Here is a 22,067-nt window from a genome sequence, read left to right as displayed (position 1 = left end):
AATTACTGAGTGCTGGGCTGTTATTCCAATAGCTGGATGCAGTATCCAGCTGGCACTCTGGGTCAGGTGTATTCCAGATATGCAAGATGAAGATGCTGCTTTAGTGTAAATTGCTGAGTGCTGTTGATCATAATTGGTGGCAGATGTTAACCACATTAGCAATAGCTTTGAACTTCAGTTAAAAAAAAGCCTTTTTCAGTGGCAGTTTACTCTTAATTGCACCATATTAAAATATTTTTTTAAAACGTAGATTAACAAATTTGATCAGCTTTGATGTACTTAAGTACAATATTTGAAAGTTCTAAAGGTGAAAAAACTTTGTTCTGGGGAGTAGTCTTCATTTAAAATAGACGTGCTCTTAAGTAGCAAGCGTTTTGCCTTCTCAACTAGAACATCAGAAGACCTCACTTTGTAGTATTGGCATTGGAAAGTTATAATGAATTTTGATAAGGTGTTTCAGTGTTTATAGCAACTGGGGAGGGACTCGCTATTGATTAATCTCAGTGTTGCCTGCTGAAGTCTAGTGTATTAAATAACTGAAATGGTTTCCTTTCTACTCCCATTTATTTAAAATAGTTTAGTCTAGCTAAGTGATGATAGTGAGTACAGTGCATTCAGTCACACCTGGTTATTTTTTTTTTGTGTCGTTTTCAGAACTAATTTCTATACGTGAAAGATTTAGAGAAATAAATTATAAAAAAGGCTATAAACTATCCTGAAAAGACCATAGTATTTGGTAGATTTCCAAATATAATTCTTTCAAATAGAGCTTTAAACAGTTTTATGCCTGGATTTTCTGTGAGTATTTACAGCAAAGTGTTTCTCTTGCAAAACTAGATGATGTTGATTTATTGTACCTTTGGTTTGTAAAATACATCACTCAAACTGAAACAATTGAGTTTCTTGTTGATACCAAAAGGCATAAAGACTCATAGTGAACAAATATAGTCTTTAAAATGTCAACTACTCATTTTTCACGTTAACCTTTTTCTCAGCTCCCAAAGGAACTGTCTTCTGAAGCGTTTGACAAGGCTATTTTAAGAGCACTAAATCAGGGTTTTCAGAAGAGGGAAGAACGAAGGCATGCTGATCTTGAGCCCATAATCAGGTAAATGTTTTAGCAAATAGCCTGAAGTGCATCACCAGAAAAGTGATTGAAGTCAAGGCTAGAAGACTTCTATGGACAGTGGAAATTCTGCTGCCTAAACCAAATTTGCAAAGAAAGTGAGAAGGCAGTGATGAAATAGATACTCTTGACTCTTAGATTTTCTTTAAATTAAGACTTTTAGTAAACTTCATAGAATTACTTCTTTGGAAGTAATTGCACAATAATGAAAATATTTGTCCTAAGCAGCATTATATAGTAATGACTGGCATTTGTGGAAGGATACTACCTCCTTTACACAAGGGTATATTTAGAAATACTAGAAACAGTAACTCAGAGCACATATGTTCTACTTTTATGACAGGATAGAGTGAGAGACAGAATGGAGATTAAAAGGTATAAACTGTAATAGTGAAGTATGTATATAAAATTAAAAGTAGCTCATGTATTTGTAAGAAAATGGCCCATATCTCATGACCTGCTATTTATTGATGAGAGAGCTTGGTGGTCAAATTCTATAACTCAGAACAGTAATATGAATTCAGGTTTGCCTACTTGGTTTTGGTTTTTTTTTCCTGGTTTGGTTCAGATACCTTGTTATGTTTATCCTTTTCAGTTAGGATTGTTCAACCTTGTTGAAAGCAAATAATTAATCATGTTAGGCAGTGTCTCTTGAGTTGGGGTAATTGAGGAATCAGGTACTGCTTTTCAAACTCCTACTCATAATGTTCTGTTGGTTCTAGCATTTTGTCCTAATATTTTAGTTAAAGAAGATTTGCAGCCACTCTGAGCCTTAACTACCTCCTTGCCAATTTTTTAATAAATCTTGGTCTGTAATATTTGTCTGTCTTTATTGGCTTGATTGTCAAGCCAAAAATTAATCTCTGTGAACAGTTTTGGCTAATAAACATAGTGGTTTTAAATCAATAAACCTGTTAACAGAGGTTGAAGGGAATGTATTGTAATACAGAAAGGTTGTGAAGCCTCACTGCACAGTATCTTGGAGATAATTACAAAATTCAAATACTGACCTTATAGGTGAACTCAACTTTGTATTTACTCTTCAAATGTATTTAAGAAAGAGATGAATTATTTTGGGAAAATAAATGTGTTCTCAGTAAAAAAAAAATAAAAAAGTTAAAATACAGAGTCGAGTGCTTTTGGACTCAATCCAAACTCCTCTTTAATAAAATGTTACAAGTGGCTAAAATGTTTGAATTAGGATGACTCAAAAGCACCTATCTTTTTAAATTCAAAAAAATCATCATACCAATTGCTTATATTGACTGTACTCCAAGCTTACACTAGCATTTAACAGCAAAGCTCAAAAGTAGCTTTTAACATTGTTGAATGTGCAATTTGAAGGGTTTGGACTTCTTAAGAACTGCCTATTTTGCTTTTAAATGGTACTGTAGTACATTTTTGTGTTCTTCCTATGATTCTGTTACTTAGTTTAACAAACTCTCACTTAAATTTCAGGCAGCTATTTTCAAATACATCACAAGCTTTTCTGCAGAATCAGAGAGTATACAACTTCTTCCAATCAATTTCATCAGAATCTTTGCACACTCACAGTAAGAAATATCCTAATACTGTTTTATATAATGAAAAGTCTATAAAAAGCTAATCTTGCTGCTGTGCCTAAGTACAGTTTTACAATTTTTTGTTTGTGTGTTATATTCCACTGGTTGTATTTGAACTCCTGGTAAATGAATAGTTTCTCAAGCAGATACTCATACTTCTGACAGTGGGAACATGCTATGTAGCATCAGCTTGTGTTCTTTTTGTTCTTTCTTTCATTCTTTCTTTCATTCTTCTCTGTACCATCATGCTCTTCAAATAGGCTGTTATGAATTGAATATGCTTGGGTATGAGTATGTTTGACATTTCTTCATTTCACAAAATTTAAATTTTAGAACAAAAAGTTTGAACTGACTCGAAAAATCACATCTGCTTTTTGTTTGTTTTCTTTTGTAGATAAGCATCTCTCTTGATATTTAAACTGAGATTTGTTTTGAGTACATAAATGATGGGATGTCCCTAATTTCAGAACATACAGAATTGTGTACCATCATTTATATTGCAGAGATTTCTTTGGTGGCCCTCTTAACCTACTTGTGTATTACAGTTTGTGTAACCAAAACTTGGCTTCCCTGTATGAATGCCTTAGGATGATGTGATCTTTATTTCCATTTAATCTTTCCTTATTTCAGTGCATGTTACACACCATGACAGTTGAGGCACCGACTGGGAGGCCACTGCCTCAGAAATTGCGAAAGATCTTAGTAGGGAATTGAATAGATTGGAGGTTCCAAACAGACAACTCATATTTGAGTTAGAGGAATGACAGCTGACTTCAGTTTGAAATGATGTGTATGATCTGTGAGGGATGTATTCTTTCCATGATGAGATAGAAGCACTTTGGTTACAATAGGAGCTGTAGGTCACTTTGTAACATTTTTAGTAGCACTTAGTACATTCTTACATGACAGTTTTGTGAAAATGTTAAACTAATAATAATCAGGGTAATTGTGGAACTGGCTGGAATTTACTGCTGTAAGAATTGACACCTTTGTTGTACTGGAAGGCTGCATGGGGAGGAAGGAGTTTCCAAAGTCCAGAAAGATTCATGTTAATGATGGGCACACTGGACAGGGTGTGCATATTTTAGACTGTAGACTACATCTGGTTGGGAAGTACTTGCAGATGCATTGCTATACATGGGAGTAGTTTGAAATGGTTTCAAAAAAGAACCAGTGCCAAGTTCCATCAAGAGAGTTGACTGGGCAGAAATTATCTGCAAGGTGGGTAAATCAGAAAGAGAATAGACAAATGTCAGTTCTGTCAGAAGTTTTATAGATTACAAAGTGATCTTAAATGTGAGATAATTTTTATAGTAATAAATAATTGAGTACATGAAAGTTCATGAGGATTTGTCAGATGTAGCATGTATGACAGGATGAGGAACTTAATTGTTTAGCAGAGTAGAGGAAAGACTCAAATGGAAAATTATTTAAGTTATCAAATACCACTCCTAATGTAAAGAAGATGATCTGTTCTCTCTGGATCAGACAGAAAGCACTAGGCTTAACTTCTTATGAGGAAGATTAGGACCAGGGGCAGGCAAGAACCTTGTGATTGCCAGACAAGTCCAGAGTAGTGAGGCAGGTCTGAGGTCAAGGCAGAAAAGCAAGTCAGTAGGTCAGGGTTAAGAACAGGATCAGCAAGATTCATGTCCAGGCACAGGTGTGCCAGCAGTGCACCCTAGGCAAGGGCCTGAGCTCAAATGCAGCTCCTGAGCCAAAGGATGGAGGCTCTGGCTGAGGCATCTTCAGTTCTTTTCCCAGCAGTCACACCCCAGATTGCAAAACTGCAGTGTACCAGATTGGATCTTCACTGTGGGCAGGTGAAGCCCTTGGGAGAGCAGGGAAGAGTTGCAAAGCCCATTGGCATGATTCAGGCCCTAACATTGAGTTAGATATTAAGAAAACATTTGATGAGGAGAATTCCTGTATTAGCAGTAATTAGCATAGGTGTTTTTCTTTTGGGAAGGGGGACTAGATGACTTGTCCATGGTAGTTCACAGTCATATTTCCTGTAGTGCAGGCTAATAGAAACTGTACTAAGACAAAAGTACTTACCCCACCTGTTGCCAAAATTGCCTCAGTTAAGTGACCCTTGAGGGCTTTTTTTTTTATTGTTGGTTTCTGTGTTTATCTAGGTTTCCTGCTTGGGATTCCTGTAATCCTGCACCTTGTTACTGCAAGTTAGTCGTAGTTGCATGTTTTGCATGTACTGACAGTGTTGGAAAAGGAAGCATATATTTAAGAAAAAATCTTATCTAGTTCTCGAATAGAATATGCAGAATTAATTGACAGACAAAGCATTTGTGGCTTAAATTGGTCTTCAGTTGCTATACAGAGTCAGCGATAAAAATACCTTTTCACAGAAATACGAAGTTATTTAACAAAACCTATGTGGAAGTAAATTCTCTGTGTGTGAAAGGTCTTCATACCTTAAATAATAGTGGGGCTCTCACGCTGAATATTCAGTAAGCTTAATTATGCTGCTGTGGTTCCATTAAGGAAGAAATTGATTAGCTCCCTCCTGATTCATAAATTCAGTTGTTTGGACAATTTTTCAGGTTGGAGTAGACTTTTGATTCCAACACGATCTCTGGGGATGTAGTATCTTCAATGCAGATGATGTTCAGAAAGATCTTCTTATTAATACTTCAAGCTCCTAAGCAGCAGCTTTCAGATGTTTTTACCTGCACTAACTTGGAACTTTTTGAGGGGAAGAGTAGACTCTTAGAGTTAGATTATGAAAGAAGTTAATCCTTTCTTAGAGCACGGAAGTGGTGTTTTTGCAAAAACTGTTAATATTATTCTTACTTATTTTATTTTTCATCCTGTCTGGCATAAAAAGGCAAAAATGATGTGCTAGAAGACTGTGCTAAGGGCACTTGAAGACTTCATCCCAAATTAGGTCACTTTTGGCAGATGAATGATTTGACAGTGGAGGAGTGTAATTTGTTGCAGAAGAATGCTAGTAACTATCATTGCTCTCCTCCCATTTCCTGTTGTAACACAAAATGATTATAAAGAAAAATCTGACGTGCAGCATAGTAGGAATATCTCTAATAATTATCACAATCACAGCCTTTTGAAATTGTACCATAGCATTACAATTATTTTCAACACTATTTTCTTCAAAATAAAAGTATCTCTTAAGAGCCTTTACTCTTGGAGATAGCCTGCTTTGACAAGTATTTAAATTGCTGCCACATGCCAACCAGTAAGTTCAGTCTTCCATTTCCCTAGCTTCCAGTTTAGTGCAAACATTCAGGAACTGTCCAGTTGTTCAAGATCTATAAAGTTACTACATGAACTTTATTCTCTGCAGGTAACTTACAACCCTCTTTGAAGACGGTTAAGACAGCAGAACACTTCAAGGAGGACAGTTCAGAAGCTTCAAGTCAGGAGGAAGGTAGTTGTGTACTCAAAGGTGGTTCATGGAGATATTTTGCCACACTCAGTTCTGGAAATCATACACTTGACTGATTTCTCCATTGGTATAAAGTGTTACAAAAATTGAATTAAATCTGCTATGCAAATGAAGAATTTTTGTGTACTTTCAGCAGTTTCCTTAAGAAGTTCTTCTATAACTCAAGAAGTGGCAGCATTCATAGACTGCTTAAAGGCAGAAGTTCACAGCTGTGTTGAACAACCAGGAATATATACCTCACAATTTACATGAGCCAAGATTATTTATAGACTTTCATGTTTTTACCTATTTGTTCTTCAATTACCAGGGTTCAGAGTTAAGTACAGTATTTCAAGGGTATTTCAAGAGTATTTCAAGACTGTTTTACATTAAATATGCCAAATTTGTCTAGCTTCTAATTTTACACAGAAAGGAAGCTCAAGTTTTCCTCTTCTTGTTCTTAACCTATGCTGCTTTGATACTCTGGGTGGTTAGTAAGGTTGGGACTGTAGTGAATATTGATTACAGTCTGAAAGCTTGTGTTTTTCAAATGCCTCAAAAACGGTTCACACATGGAAGCAGCAGCCTGGTGACTGGTCAATAATTTCATTCTGAAAGGAACAGCAAGCCAGTTTTGCATTGTTTTTAGAAGGAAACAAGTATAAGCTCCTGGTCAGTGGAAAGAATAGGAAAGGGAACTGATAGGTGAACACAGACCACTGAACACTTACTCTGGCTTTCAAGTAATGACAGCACTCTTATCCTCTTTCACATTAATAATTCATTAGAAGTTTGCTGTTGAATTTCCGTGGATTCAGTAATCTACATATGCAGTTTGAACAGCTTTTTCTTGTGTTGATAATCATTGCCATATTCTTAAGAGTTCAGAGCACACCAAGTAAATTTACAATCTATTACCCAAAATAGTCTTTTATATACTGCTCTTAAAAATACATAGTCTCTTCATCTTCTGAAACTACAAATGCGTTTCAGAACACCTTTTGTGCCATTTTAGTGGTTACCAGAAGTTTAAAAATAATTTTTTTTCTCAAATTTTTAAACTAGAATTTGAACTTAGGTGTAGCATTGACAGGAGTTCAGACAAAATCCTAAGTACCAAGAATACTAAGATCATCAATAGTTGGAATTAAGGAAAGTTGCTTTTGTTAAAATGTAACAGTTGCCTTAAAAAAAGGGTAGACTATATCTCTGAAGTTCGCAGTTTTTCTTTGTAGACTCTTAAAATGGTTTGGGTTGGGTTGGAAATCTTTAAGTTCCAAACCATCTGCCACAGGCAGGTAATCTTCCACCATACTGGATTACTTGGAGCCCCACCCAGCTGAGCCTTGAGGCTGTATCTCTTTTTGCCAGGTGTAATTTGCAAAGCTTTACTTGCCTAGTGAATTTTCAGGTTCAGAATGCAGTACTTTAGTGTAGGACTTGTCTTCGTTTGCTAGTCAGAATGTGTGACATAGTTTTGAGATTAATTTCAGTATTCAGAAGAAATAACAAAATGTTGTATTTTTTTCTGACTCATTCCTTTCTTCTCTTTCTGATCTTTCATACTGGGTGATACTCAGTCATGCATTCAGTGCTTAGAATTAAATATAGAGGTGAGCAAACATTGGCATTGTCATAGTTCCTCTCTTTCTGTTTCATTCTTCTGTGAAATGGAAGGTAAAGAGTCTTGTTTATATAATCTATGCAAATTGATTTGTCTTCTATGCAACACCTGCTAATATCAGCACTGTAAATTAAGCCTGACCTGTTCAATGGAGATGTCTTCTGCTATGTGCCTGGTAGTGATGGAAAGTTGAATTTGCTAGATTGATTTAAAAGATTAAATGGAATTTCTGTTGAAGTTATGCTTTGGTTTTTTTCAGATGTAATGCAGCACACAGCAGTTCACAAGAAACATAATGGAAAAAGTCCTGTTGCCAAGTAAGTACTAGGGTGTAATGTGACCATGTTACATGTCTGAACTTCCATTTGTTGGTGCTTTGAGAGTATGTGTCCTTCTAGATTAAAGCTTCTTTGTGGAGCTTTTATTTGTTTGTGGTGGGCTGTTCTGGTCTTATTTTTATAATTTAGGAGGTTGTTATTAACTTTTGAACTATTAGAAAAATAGTTCAGAAGACCCTATTTCTAAATCTGCAGGTCTAGGTCATTTGGATAGCTCTTCTTTCCCAAATTTTGTGGATCTTCACAATTTGAATTGATGTTTTGATTTGTGTTTATAAGATATGCCATAATTTGTATGGCGTGTATCTTTCCTATGTGTACATACCCCCCTGCTTGTACTGAAAATTTCTAGTGCTATTGATTTGAAGGCTAGGAAACCTCAAAGAGGAGCTTATAGGAGAAGGCAGTCCATTCTTGCCCTTGCTTACTGGCAGATGCACGCACACCTCTCTGGTTTGTGTCCATTGGAAGTGGAAGCAGTTCCTAACCATATTAAAGTAGTTTATATATGCCTTCAGATTCCTGAAGTACCTAATATGAATTCACTCGTTAATGAATTTTGATTAAAGACTTCAGATATGTTTGGACATAGTTGTGCATAATTCAACTAAATCAAGGGAAAGGAATGGATACAGATTTTATTGTGATTTACAATTTTGCTCACTGTTGATTTGCCTGTAAAAGGTATTTATCTTGTAGTGAAAGTTTACCTGGAATTCCAATAATTGGATATAAACATAGCGCAGAACAGTGTTGGTTAAAGTCCAGAGATCTTTACCAGACAAAATTCTTGTGAACTCACCACAAGACAACTTAGTGCTTTTTGTCTGTTTTGGTTTTAAACTGTCCTACTTTCAGCTTATATTTCCTCAAGAAGAAAGTGTAAACTTGACAAAATCTGTGATTATAACAGTGGATATACAGTCTACTACAAATCAATCAGATCAGGATCCAAATTTACTAGCTTATGGTTATTAATAAAGAAATTGTCTTTTTTTTTAGTCATTGTATAATGAATTACACTAAGGCTGACTGTAGTTTAGGATCTGTCTTTCAAGTAGGAAGAGAGGGACAGACATTTCCATAAAGTTCTGAGAAAGAAGCTTCTTTAGCTAACTATTATTTTCTGTTTATCTAAGAGGGGAAAATATATTTACTCCTTGACTGCTAGAGGTCTGTTAGTCCTTTCCTGTTTGGTTTATGTGTCTGTCTCCTTAAAATCTATGCCTTTTGTTTATGGGTTTGTAAAGAAATGGCACTGAATGGAACTTTTCTGTTATAAATATGCATAAAGCTGTTTAGAGTCACAAGCAGTTCATCTCAAATAGCATTGGTACATTGTGCATCTGTCTACCTCTTGTTTTCATTCAGTATTGCAGCCTTACTCTTGGAAAGTTGAAAAATTTACTGGTAGCAATGAGATCACACATAGAAAACAAAAACTTTAGTAATGTTACAGTTCCCATGAAATGACTGCAAATTTGGCAGTGAAATAATTTACCTCCACTTGGCAGAAGTTTCTAAAGTGACCTTACTTCTGTCTTTGCAGTTGGGGGTTTATGTCTGTCTTTTGGGACCTTGGGTTCTTGCCATTTTCTTAAATTTTTTTAAATATTCTGTTGTGTATCTTTTAAGTAGTTTGAGCCCTTACTCACAGAGATATTTTGTAGGTAGCTACTGGAACTTGAGCATGCCTTGTGCTTTCCAGTGAGCTGAATTTCTGCCATCATGGAACTGAGTAACATTTCATATTGCAGTAACTTTTGTGAAGCAGCTTGCCAGCAGCCCTGAATTCAAAGGCACTTTCAATTATCAGCATAAGTATTTAGATAAGAATTTTAAAGTGTTAACTCCTTTTTTTTCTTTTTTTCTTTTGCATCCAACCTGCAGTAAGGCATAATTTTGTATGAGATATGAAAAGGTTATAGGTCCTTGTGCCTTACTGACTCTGTCAGGACCCTGACTATTTTCCAGCAGCTTTAGTTGACCAGTGGTCTCAGACCTAGTTCAATATTTCTTCTGACCGGCTGCTGTAGAGCAGAACTTCAGTGGAAATCACTATAAAGTCCAAAGTAAATGCCAAGTGTAACTCCCCTCTCACAGCACTACTCAAAACTAGCTTTCCTGGAGGTAAAAATGCAAAGCAAGATGACCATTTCGAAATTGAAACAAACACAGCTGCAGTATGATCTGTAGTAACTGTGTGCTCCATTCTTTAAATATCTCATGAATTCTGAAACAGGGTTTAAAAAGTAATTCCAGCTTTGTCATTAACGATAAGGAAGAAAGAAGATGAATTCAGACTACATTTCTGTCTGGAAAATGCCACATGTCTGGTATGAAAATAGCAAAGTTTTTGTGTTATAGAAATATCCAAGGAAACTCTGCCCTCAGTTACTGTTTTCTACAAATTCTGTTGTTCTGAATTTTACATCAAATTATAGTAGACAAATGAAAAAAGAACTCCAGGTATTATCAGATCATAACCTTAAAGCACAAGAACTGCTGTAATTTACATCTTTTAAACCTCTTGAAAATTCCTAGGGTTTTCTGAAAGCAAAATTTCCAACATGATGCAAAATATGTATGTTGGTAAGACAAGCCTGCAAGTTTGTTCACATCAGCATAACTTTTGGGGCTTTTTCTTTTCTTTTCAGCAGCACTAGCAGTGCAAAATGTTCTTCACTGGATAGCCTTAACATTCAGCACTCAGAGCAGAATGGGGTAATGGACTGGAGGAGGAAAAGCTGTATTGTCCAGCAGCACCCAGAGCACTGTACTAACCTACTTGACCAGGTGTGTTGCTGTTTATTCTTTAAAACCATATTCTGAGAAACTTGAGAAGATTGTCCACTACACACGATGAGATTTAGCCTTAAAAGATGACAAGTGCTCCTAATATTGTACAAAATAAGTGTTGAAGTTGCTACTGACTTACCTTGATTAGAAAACCCTTCATAATTCCTTACCACACTCTCAGAAAGCTGAATGTTTTGTTTATGAATTGGTAAATAAAATTCCCCAGGAGAATGTAAATAATCAGAAAAGTCTAATGTTAATTTCTGATCAGGCACTTTGCTATTACTTTAGCATTGTCATCAGAGAAGATTCCAGAACGCCTGGGCAATTTCTGTTATTGCAAGGAACAAACTAGAAACTGTATTAGTAGCTAAACTGTATTCATGCTACAGTAGGTACAATAGGTTAAACATATTCTTTCTGTCTTACCTGCATTATTTAAGTAATAATTTTGAAAAAAGTTAATAGATAAATGCATATACACTTTTTCTGGGATTTGTGTCTCTTCAATGCTCAATCTCATTATGACTATAGGTAAGCAGAATAATTATTTATAAATAAAATTATCTACTACTGAATTTGGGGGAAGGAAGCTTGCTTACTGCTTATATATGAAAAACACTGAATGTTAGAATTGTTTGATATTGCTCTCATTTATGTTTGGAATTTGGCTATTGGTTGTTATGTGTGGAATAGCAAGCCAACAAAATTAGTTTCCTTTTTTCATAAAGCAGGGTAGTGAATTGAGGTTGGCTTCTAAACATGAAATGGTAGGCTGCATCAAAGCTTGAAATACTGCAAATTTGAAGGAAGAAAAAGGTTAATTTACTAAAGCAAAGGAAAAGCTATTTAAAGGAAGTCCAAATACAGTGATTTGGACAGAGATTATTTCAGAATTTTCATAAATTTTACTTTCTTGCCAAATATGAATTGTTAATAACAGTTATTGATAGCATACTTTAAAAATTGTGTAGGTCCTATGTTTTTTCTTATGCGCTTGTATGCTGTATTCTAGAGTTCAGTTTAGCAGCTTAAACCTCCAGTTTAAGGCTAGGTACCTGCTTGTCACTATGTAGAAATAATTTGTCACATGTAATTCCCTCCCTCAACTATCAAATAATTCAATTTATATCAACAAATTTTATAGCTCCTTAAGCTTGGCGATCGGCCTTTTTAGCAGGTATGTGATGAAACACATTTGTTTTTATCCTCTGGAGGAAGAACAGCATGCAAACAATAATTTGATTGATATCTCTGGCATACTTGCAAGTAGTAATTTGCTGAATGTTTTGCTGATTCTTGTGTAAACACAAGACATGATACATTATTTCATAGGCTCAGATGCACTGAACAAGTGGTTCTTTGAGTGATTATAGCACCCGTGAGCCCACTACTCTTGGACTTGTGGACCTATCAGTCTAGAAGAGGTGTTGTCTTGGCTTTCATAATTGTTTGACTGGTGTCTTTCTATTTTCTGTCTAGCACACAGTGGAAAAACGAAGTCTGTCTACAGTAAGCAAGAAGAAAGGAAAGCCACAGCTGGAAAAGTAGGTTTCTAATGTAACTGGTAATCCAGAAATGAAGTGTAATGCATTCACTCTGATTAACAGTGTCTGCAGTCAATTAGGTGCTTTCATTTGCTGTGCTGGCACAAGAGCTGGCATGGTGTGAGGCAAGGCTACATAAAAATCCTTATTTTATATTCTGTAAAGAAGTAACTTGAAAAATAGAATTTTAAGTGGATGCATTAATTTCTCAAAATAGCGCTTGGCATTTAATAAAAAGATGAAGGAGTGGAAGTATATTCTGAACCATATTGCCTTTTCCCCTTTATATTTATTTGAAACTCAAAAGATGTAAAGCTGTCCAGAATATACTGAAAATCAAATGAGGGTTGACAGCAACCTTTAACATTATGAAGTGGGTGGTAACTGGCTGAAATGTCTTAATGAACATAATTTGCACATCAGAGGGCTTCAGAACTTGCTGCAGGCTACACAGCTCTTCACTGTGAGAAGTGAAAGCACTTCCACCCTTACCTACTACTCTGCCTACTTCCAAGTTTCCAGATGCTATTATGCTAGACTGGTGTAGGGCTGCATTACACACATCAGCTTTCAAAAATGACTTTACTGTTTGCTGCACCTATTTCTTTTTGCTATCTTTTCTTATATAGATCTTCATTCATAGTGTTGCTGCTTGTAGCTTAATTCCTGGTATATTGCACCAGCAGCCTCCATTTAATTGTTTATTATTTGTTGTTATATCTATTAAATACGCATTTCTGGCCTGGAGTCACTGCCTTTGTTTCCAGTGTCATTCCATGTTCATTCATGGTTGGTTATTTGTACTCATGCATTTGCAAAAAAGCCATGAAATTATTTACACAGGGAGAAAGCAAAGAAAACTGACTGCAGGTTGACTAACAGGAGCAATGGAGTTCGAGTTGCAGCATCGCAGCACATCCGTACTGGGACAGCAAAAGGTAAGGTGCTTTTTCCAAAGCTGTTAGTAAGAAACAGAACTTGCAGCTGATTTATTTGAGGCCTTCTGTAAAGGGGAAAGCAAAAGTCTGAAAAATTTCTGGTGCAAGTTGGTATACTGGCAGCCTAATTTGTGCTCTGACTTGCTGTACAGAACGCACTAGACTCAGTCTTCTGTATCCCGTTGCTTGGAGTGTGTCTCTTCGTGCATACGTGGCAAAATACTTGTCAAGTCTGCATAAGTCAGCTGACGGGCTGGAGTAATTGCAGAAGCAGCTACTGTTGGGCTACTTCCATATGAAATTCAGCAGTCTGAGTGTGTGGACATGGAGCATCTTGCCATTAGTGTGCTCTTTGTAGCCTACTAGTTTGTTCATCTGTTGTGCAATGGCCCACAAGAAATCTGTCTAAAACCTGTGGTGTGAACCATTGATGAACTGTAGTGTTTATATCAGTTGACCACTGAGCTACCACACAGAACTGTGTATGCTGCCCTAGCGGGGTCATCAGTTTAGGGTAATCCTAAATGGAGTGTCCAAGCCAAGACTTGTGTACATCAGTCAGTTGTAAGAAAAACTTATATTTGTGTTCCTTTAGTAAACTGAGTCTTCAAGCTTTATTACAAATTTCTGTAGTCAATGTGCTACCCATTGACTTTGCCATCTTGATGTTTTCTAAATTCCTGCTATCAGTTGTGACCTTGCCTGTCTTACATGTAGTTCTTGTGACGGAAGGTTGACAAAGAGTTTGCCTTTTTTTACACCACCTAATTGGCCTAAGTGTTGAAAGGACTCTTAAAAATGCCTTGTCTTTCTGTTTGTGAATGCTTCCATTTGTGATACAATCTTGATTAAGCTTTCATTCTTTCTTCTCACTGCTTCTCACCTTGGAGAGATCCAGCTAGATACAGTTTGGAATTATTGCTGTGTTTTATGGGCAGGTGTTTTTACCTTCTACAAACAGCATTTGAGTAAAACTTTCAAGAACTCACTGTTCACAAACTTAGCAAAACTAGAATCATTTTGGAAAGCTATAGTTAAGGGCCGTTAAACAGAAAACATACTCTACAGCAGAGCTCTCTGCTGCATGCATTTCTGATAGATTACTGGTTTTGTTGTCAGGCAAAACGCACTGAGTTTTATGAACTGACAATGACTTTAGGAGGTGATGCAATGGTGTGTAAGGGGAGACCTTATTACTCTCTACAGCCACCTCAAAGGAGGCTGTAGCCAGGTGAGGGTCGGTCTCTTCTCCCAGGCAAACAGCAACAGGACAAGAGGACACAGACCTAAGCTGTGCCAGGATAGTTTAGGCTAGACATCAGAAAAAAATTAATCACAGAAAGAATGACAGGGCATTGGAATGGGCTGCCCAGGGAAGTGGTGGAGTCACCATCCCTGGATGTGTTTTGAAAAAGACTGGATATGTGGCATTTGGTATCATGGTTTAGGTGGTGTTAGGCATAGGTTACACTTGATGATCTCAGAAGTCTTTTCCAACCCAGCTGATTTTCTGATTCTGCAAAATTAGTAGGGAATGCTTTTCCATAGGAGTTCTGTTTGCTCACTACCCACCACTCTACAGATGTGAAACTGCCTCCTGTGAAATGGTCGGCCAGTTCAAAAAGAAGCTGTAACCTACAGAGGGTGGAAGCCATTAAATCCTGCTCAAAGACGAGCTTTCAACCCACATATAAACATCACACCGTCTTTTGAGATACTTACTGGAGAAATAGTCTATGGGGAAAAATAACAATCTGAATCTCTGCCTAGGTTTATATATCCAGGCTTGGTTTGAAATGCCCTATTTTGAGTCTGTAATTCTTAACTGCATCATGTTTTCTTTCATTTTTTCCTCCCTATTTTGAGCTTGTCTAAAGCATTAGTTAGTTACCATTGTAACTTTTAAGACTGGATACTTTGTGATTAGCACTTGACACTCTGGCTCTTAGTGATCCCAGGTTCACACTGAGGTTCCGGTTTATATTAGATGTTCAAAGTACTTCTTAAAATAATTTAAGCAATTATGGGTTTAATACAGGAAATTATTTCAAGAATTGAAGCATTAAGGCAACTTTTTGGTGAGCCATCCCAACCTGTTAAACTTCCAGTAGCAATAAAAAATGGGGGAAAATTATTTTATTTATAAATTAGTATAATAATTAGTGGTCTAATTTTTGTCCTGAGGTTTTGCTAACCAAGGTTTTGTGGGCTGAGGTTTCCAGCTTGTGTCTGTCATAGATTCTGAGAGAGGATGCATTTGTCATTTTTCTTCCCCTCTGAGGCTGTACTTGAAAGCCAAACCATAGTAGCTACCCACTCTGAAAGGTGGTTTCCAGCAAAGTGTCCCATGATCCATTCAGAATTTAGAAAACAGTTAACCAGTTTTTCAGTTCACCTCTTTTTCTTTAAACAGGATTTGTTGGTTAAAGCCTGTTCTAGAAGAGTGAGTTGTGAAGTGGTGCATTGTTTTGCCGTTGTTTTGCCGTGTCCTGCTGAGTTAGCTTCCTGCCTGTGGTGGTGCTACTGAGGAGCGCTGCAGCTCTGCCAGTGGAAATGCTGGATCGCTACTGTTCAGGGGAAATCAGTGTTGTACTACAGTCCAGTATAAACATCACAGGAATCATTCAGGATCATCATTCTTTACACTGCTTTGCATAAATACCAATTTTCAGTATCACCTTCTTTAACACCAAGGATTCACTCATCACAAATTTAGGGAAGAGACCAGTCCTGAGTGCTGGGAACAGAAGTGATAGGAATAGAGCGGACAGATGCAATTAAGTAGAAACAGGCAAAAATCTCAACTAGTGTGAAATGTGAGAAAACCAAAATAACCTCACTTCCATACACTGAGATCTGACAACTTTTATTTGTAGATGTGAATTTGGATGCTGGATCTGGTCAAGATACGTGTGGAGAAACATCGTCTGAAAGTTACAGCTCTCCTTCTAGTCCACGACATGATGGGCGCGAAAGCTTTGATAGTGAAGAAGAAAAAGACAGAGGTTGTATTTATGGAGAGTGTGCATGAATGCCTTTATTCCTAGACTAATCTCTTTATTGCATTTATTTTAGTTCATTTTTCAGTTTGATTAGGTACTTTGTTTTCTGAACTAGCCACAGAATACATTTTTCTTTGTGGATTTCATGACTGGGCGTTTTGAGGCCTTCTAGCACTGTTTTAATACGACTGAGTTCTCGGTTACTAAACATATATGATAATTTTTTGGCCTCCGTGATATAGCTCTCTTGAGAAATAATGTGGAAAACAGTACAACAATGTGGAAAACTTTGGCCTGAAAGGGGCTGAGTTTATATGAAATTATGGGTGGCATGTCCGGGAGCTCCATCTTTTTGTACTGACAATTTGCTACTCCTTCCAAATTTAAATAATCTCTGTTAATATCTCTCTAGACAGATGCAAATTCCTAATTCACTCTGTGTCCTACTCTTTACATTTGCAGATGTGCACGAGTCAAAGACACAGTAGCTAGTTGGGCAGGGAGATAAAGACAAGTCATGAAGATGGACCTAGCTTAATTTGGATGAATGAAAAGAATCTCGAAGTTGTCACAGTTTGGGAAGACATAACTATCATTCATGTCATCTAACTCAATAGGTTTTATATGGGTAAATGGGTCCAGGGCACGATTCTCTGTTGCTTGAGGTTCATTCTTGTGACTGATAAATGCTTTTGTCCCCACAGATACAGACAGCAATTCTGAGGACTCTGGGAATCAAAATACAACCAGGTTTACAGGCTACAGTGCTGTCAGTTCATCAAATACAAACAAATCATCTGCTCAGATCTCTTCAGTGAATAATGAAAATGGGAGCCTTTCAGAAGATCCTTTGAATGCAAAGTTTCAGCATATTTCCTTCATGCCTGCCTTACACTGTGTGATGCACAGCGCTGCCCAAAAGCCTGAAGCGGTTGTCCCACCACCCATATCTGCAGATGGTAAAACCATGGGAATGCTGGTTACCACACCTGTCGCTGTCTCGCCAGTGAGAGAGGCTGCGAATTCCCCTCCTGCAGGAATGGGCCCGGTGACCTCTGGTGAACCTGAGAAACGCCTTGAGCTCATGGCTTCCCCTTTGCCAGTCCCATCCTCTTTCCTTCCACATTCTGTCCAGCCTGGTAGCCCTGCTTTGCATTTGGCAATACATAGGTTGAAAATCCCCTCTCCACAGGGATCATCAGAAAGTTGCACAGTTAACGGACCACAGCAGCCGACAGGAAACTTAAGTATTGGATCACCAAATACTGCCTTTATCCCAGTCCACAATCCAGGTAGTTTCCCAGGATCCCCAGTTCCTACTACAGATCCCATCACAAAACCTGCATCCCAGGTGGTAGGACTGAATCAAATGGTGCCTCACATTGAGGGAAACCCAGGAGCAATCCCTCAGCCTACCAATCTCAAGGTAGTTCTTCCAGCAGCTGGTCTCTCCACAGCAGCACCGCCACCTCCACCAGCTTCGTACGCTTTGCCAGGCAGCCCTCACGCTACCAGCGTGTTGCCCAACCAGAATACAAACGTGCTGAGCACTGGAGCAACTTCCTCACCTCCTCAGTCCGCTGGCCTCGGTGTTGGTCAGGTCCAGTCCACTGTTCCTCCTGCAATCCCGACACACACGCCAGGCCCTGCCCCCAGCCCAAGCCCCGCTCTAACACACAGCACTGCACAGAGTGACAGCACATCCTACATAAACGCTGTTGGGAATAATAACACTAACGGGACAATGTTACCTCCGCAGCAGTTGGGATCTGGCCCTTGTGGTTCTTGTGGACGTAGGTGTAGCTGTGGGACCAATGGCAGCCTTCAGATTAATAGCTATTTTTATCATAACCCACTTCATGGACAAGTCTACAGAGTTCCATCTTTCTTCACTCTGCCATCACTTTGCAATGGCAGCTACCTCAATCAAGCACATCAAAGCAATGGAACACAACTTCCGTTCTTCCTGCCTCAGTCTCCGTATGCAAACGGGCTTATGCATGACCCAGTGATGGGAAGCCAAGCCAACTATGGTATGCAGCAGATGGCAGGATTTGGGAGGTTCTATCCTGTATATCCAGCACCTAACGTAGTTGCCAACACAAATGGGTCGGGACCCAAGAAGAATGGGAACGTTTCATGTTACAATTGTGGTGTAAGTGGACACTATGCGCAGGACTGTAAGCAGTCATCCATGGAGGCCAGTCAACAAGGTAATCATGATAACTCCCAGAGGACTTGCTTTTGAGTTTGGTAGTTTCTCTTTACCTTTCTGAATGTGCTGTTTCTGGTCTTGCAGAAAGGTGTGCGTGCGTGTGTATGTTTCGTGTAAATGGTTGTGCACTAGTGACCTGCTCTAAAACTGCAAAGTATCCTATCTCTGCCTGAAAATCTTGTAGAACAGTGCAAGGGAACGGGGCTCACAGTGTGAAGTTAAAAATGGGTTCAGAGCTGGAAAGTAAAATGATACCAGTCCTAAATTGTCATTGTTTTTTCACTGTTTTGGTTTTGGCATTATGTCGAGACTTGCATGTTGTTTCAATTTTCCCATTCCCATTCAGTGGGGTGCTTTTTGAGAGAATTCATTGGCAAAAAAAAAATCAGTTGTTGTTTATAATATGACCTTGGATTCCTTAAACTTCTGAGAATTGAAAGAAAAACCAGTAGACTGGCCATTTGATATTTAGCATTTTCTAGTGCTTACCTTTACACAATCAGCCATCCTTCCATGCCCCATCATGCAATACATTTAACTTTTCAGACAAGTTGCAGCAAAAAGGCAGAAACTGATTGGAGCTAAATATAAAGCAATAGATCCCATTTCTCTCTCCGTCCAGAAGAATGGGGAAAATGCAGGGTTTGCATCGAGCACAATCTATTTTTGATTCTTGCCCTTGTTCCCATTCTGACTTCAGTAGTTTGATTGGACCAGAACAGGAAAGATGAACCTTGAGGGGACCATCTTTTCATTTTTCCAGTAGAGCTCAAGTCCTATATCTACACTCTATATCTTTTTTTTAAACTTACAGTTCTAGCAAGAGGATGAAAGAAAATAGGATTAAGTCTGAGGACCTACTTTAAAAGGACTGGAGGATGATAGTGCCTTTTGAAGAGCATGTCCATTTTGATACCTTGTAGTGGTTTTGTAATCCATTTTAATTGTGAGCAGTGACTTAGTAGTTCTCTTTCCTGTTTTAGGCACTTACAGACTGAGATACGCACCTCCCCCTCCCCCTTCCAATGATACCTTGGATTCTGCAGACTGAAACAAGTAAACATTGCCTACTTAAAGTGAAGCTTGGGAAATTGGGGGAAGGTGTGTGTGGGAGGGGGAGGTTGGTCTTGTGTTTTGGGACATTCCCGGTTTTATATTCTTTTGGAATTTTTCATTGCTTTTGCACCTCTGTTCCGTACAAAAGAAGAAGGCTGAGTCCCTGGTCTCCTCCTGGTTCTACAAGAGGCTTGCGTAATGCATGTAATTCACACACACAGCCAAACAATCAGAGCATTCGATCCATGCTTTTGCACTGAAGACTTGAGACATGTGCAATGTTTACTGCAGTTTTAAAAATATTCCTCTGACCTCTGACATCACTGGTGGAGCAGTCACATGGTGAAAGAAGAAACTTGGTCATGTTCCCCACCACAATCTTCTTCCCTCCCTCCCTGTTCTCCTTATGCTGCTGTTTTCTTTACTTTCCTTGGTTGTCCACGTGGATTCATTGGACTTGCATGAGTGTTTAGCAGTTCATACAGACCCTGCCCATACTCTAAATTTAATGCTCATGAATTGAGAGGAGATGTTCAAACATCCTATTAGCAGAGTCCAAAGGAAAACATGACAGTGTATGTGTACTATACCTGATAATAATACAGATACGCAGCTCTCGAGGGGCCCAAACAAATGAAAATACATAGAGCAGGAAGGGGCTGAAACTGTGTGGACTGGAACAGATTTAGAACAATGAACGAGCTTAAATTGACAGATTTTTCTTCCCTTGTAGCTTTTTAGCCTGTATGTTCAGCAACAAAGGTGAAAAAATGGTATGAATGTTGTACTCAGTGTGTTTGCATTTGTAATGAAAGTTGACAGCATTTTTTCCTTTTTTAAAGCTATTCTACATCGTGTCAACACAGAATGAACATTACTTGATTGAATATTTTTTTCCTAAACTATTACAGTGTTGCATTGTACTTAGAATGTAAATGTTTTATTTCAAACTGAACAAAAGCTATGGTTTTCTACAAAATAGTCAGGTATTAGTATTAGAACCTGTCTACCAAATAGGAAAGTCACTATTTTATAACAATTTACCACTATGCGTAATTACGGTATAATGTGAAAGACTGAAATGAGTGTTAAGATGGTATTAAACATGTCAGTATCATGAGTAAGTAAGTTTAATGCTGCTGTATTTTTTATTTTATTTTTAAAAGCCAATATATGTACTAAATTGCTTCCAGGTAATATTTGATTTCCTAAAGTGCACTGAGGTTATCTGGAAGACGAGTGTGTTTTTTGACTGCTGCATTCAACACCGATGAACAACTACCACTGTATATCCATAAGGTTTGGCATTCCTCACAGTTCATGGCAGAAATGTTTTTTTCTTAAAATCAGACCCAGTGTCCGGTAGAGGGATGAAATAAAAATCAATCTTTGGTTCAGCTGTCTAATAAATTGCTAAACAAACAAAAAACTTGAAGAAAAAAAAAAGCTTGATTACTACATTTCTTCATAGATAGCATTTATATTTATAGCACCAGTGTACATTTTGAAACTTTTTTCTTGGGGGGGGGGGAAGGGGAGGGAGGTAGATGAAAGCTTTAATTTAAAAAAAAAAAAAGTTTAAGTAGTAAATGAAAATTATTTTGATTAAAATTTTTATTTGATCTGGGTATTTTTGGACCACTTGAAATGACTGAACTGCGTTTGAGTTGAAGTGAGGGTGTTAAACCACCAATGGACTTGTATTGTGAATTACCTGCCAGTTGTACTTTATGGAACTTATTTTATGATTTAAAATACTGTACTGTAAATAGGAGGTATGTTACCTTCTCTTTATTTGTATGTTTACCATATACTTTGATATTTGAAATGTACTGGAAAGGTCACTTATATTTCTAGAAGAGATTGGATTTTATGCAACCTTTTTCCTTGAATTAACAGCAATAAAAAAAAAAAAGAAAAAAAGTACCTTTGTGCATGTACTGTCCTTTATCACTGAGAATGATGAATCACTGCTGCTGGGTGTAGGGATGGGATGATGGAGGTTTTGGCAAGCTACCATTTTGGGTAGAATTTGTCACTTTTGAGACAAAGCCAAGAGTATTTGACTTAAACTGAGGTCAGTCTTGTGTCTGAAGTCAAGATATTATATCTTGATTTAAACTTCTTTAAGGTATAGGAGATCTCCTGGTTAGAAACAAGGTTGCCCTTGTGTGATAGGCTCAGGACTTGGACCTCATCCCTTTCAGATCAGGTAAGCCTATCCTAACCTGATGGCTCCTGGATTTGGGCTAAAATCCAGGTTAAATGTGCTGCTTTTTTTTTTTTGTTTTACTGCATGCAAATAATGTGTGTCCTAGTCCTGTAGTGAAAAAAAAAAAGTGAGACCTTCAGTGAAAAGTGAGATCTGTAGTGAAAAGAAAGTGAGATCTTCTATTTCTAAAATAAATGGAAGGGCGCCAGGAGTTGCCGGGAGTAGGAAAGAAGCTTAGAAAAATT

General features: G+C 37.8%; 1 protein-coding gene across 4 annotated transcripts in view; it reads left to right on the top strand.

The window, feature by feature from the left end:
* The window catches only part of ZCCHC2 (zinc finger CCHC-type containing 2), a 44,384-nt gene extending 22,848 nt beyond the window's left edge, over positions 1 to 21,536 (top strand). Inside the window, exons 5-14 of one of the 4 annotated variants that reach the window (XM_036404389.2) lie at positions 996 to 1,108; positions 2,585 to 2,679; positions 6,011 to 6,094; positions 7,975 to 8,032; positions 10,714 to 10,849; positions 12,335 to 12,399; positions 13,243 to 13,337; positions 16,214 to 16,342; positions 17,044 to 18,552; positions 19,538 to 21,536. In XM_036404389.2, the coding sequence (XP_036260282.1) occupies positions 996 to 1,108; positions 2,585 to 2,679; positions 6,011 to 6,094; positions 7,975 to 8,032; positions 10,714 to 10,849; positions 12,335 to 12,399; positions 13,243 to 13,337; positions 16,214 to 16,342; positions 17,044 to 18,552; positions 19,538 to 19,605 (2,352 nt within the window). In that variant the 3' untranslated portion in view covers positions 19,606 to 21,536. Of the gene's footprint in view, positions 1 to 995; positions 1,109 to 2,584; positions 2,680 to 6,010; positions 6,095 to 7,974; positions 8,033 to 10,710; positions 10,850 to 12,334; positions 12,400 to 13,242; positions 13,338 to 16,213; positions 16,343 to 17,043; positions 18,553 to 19,537 lie in introns of all 4 variants that reach the window. The other 3 variants (XM_036404381.2, XM_036404405.2, XM_036404398.2) reach the window with 3 other exon arrangements.
* The last annotated feature ends 531 nt before the right edge of the window (positions 21,537 to 22,067 follow it).

This window comes from Molothrus ater, chromosome 1 (assembly GCF_012460135.2).
Source record: "Molothrus ater isolate BHLD 08-10-18 breed brown headed cowbird chromosome 1, BPBGC_Mater_1.1, whole genome shotgun sequence".
Lineage (NCBI taxonomy): Eukaryota > Metazoa > Chordata > Aves > Passeriformes > Icteridae > Molothrus > Molothrus ater.
Note: the sequence above shows the minus strand (reverse complement) of the source record. Positions and strands in the feature narration are given on the sequence as shown.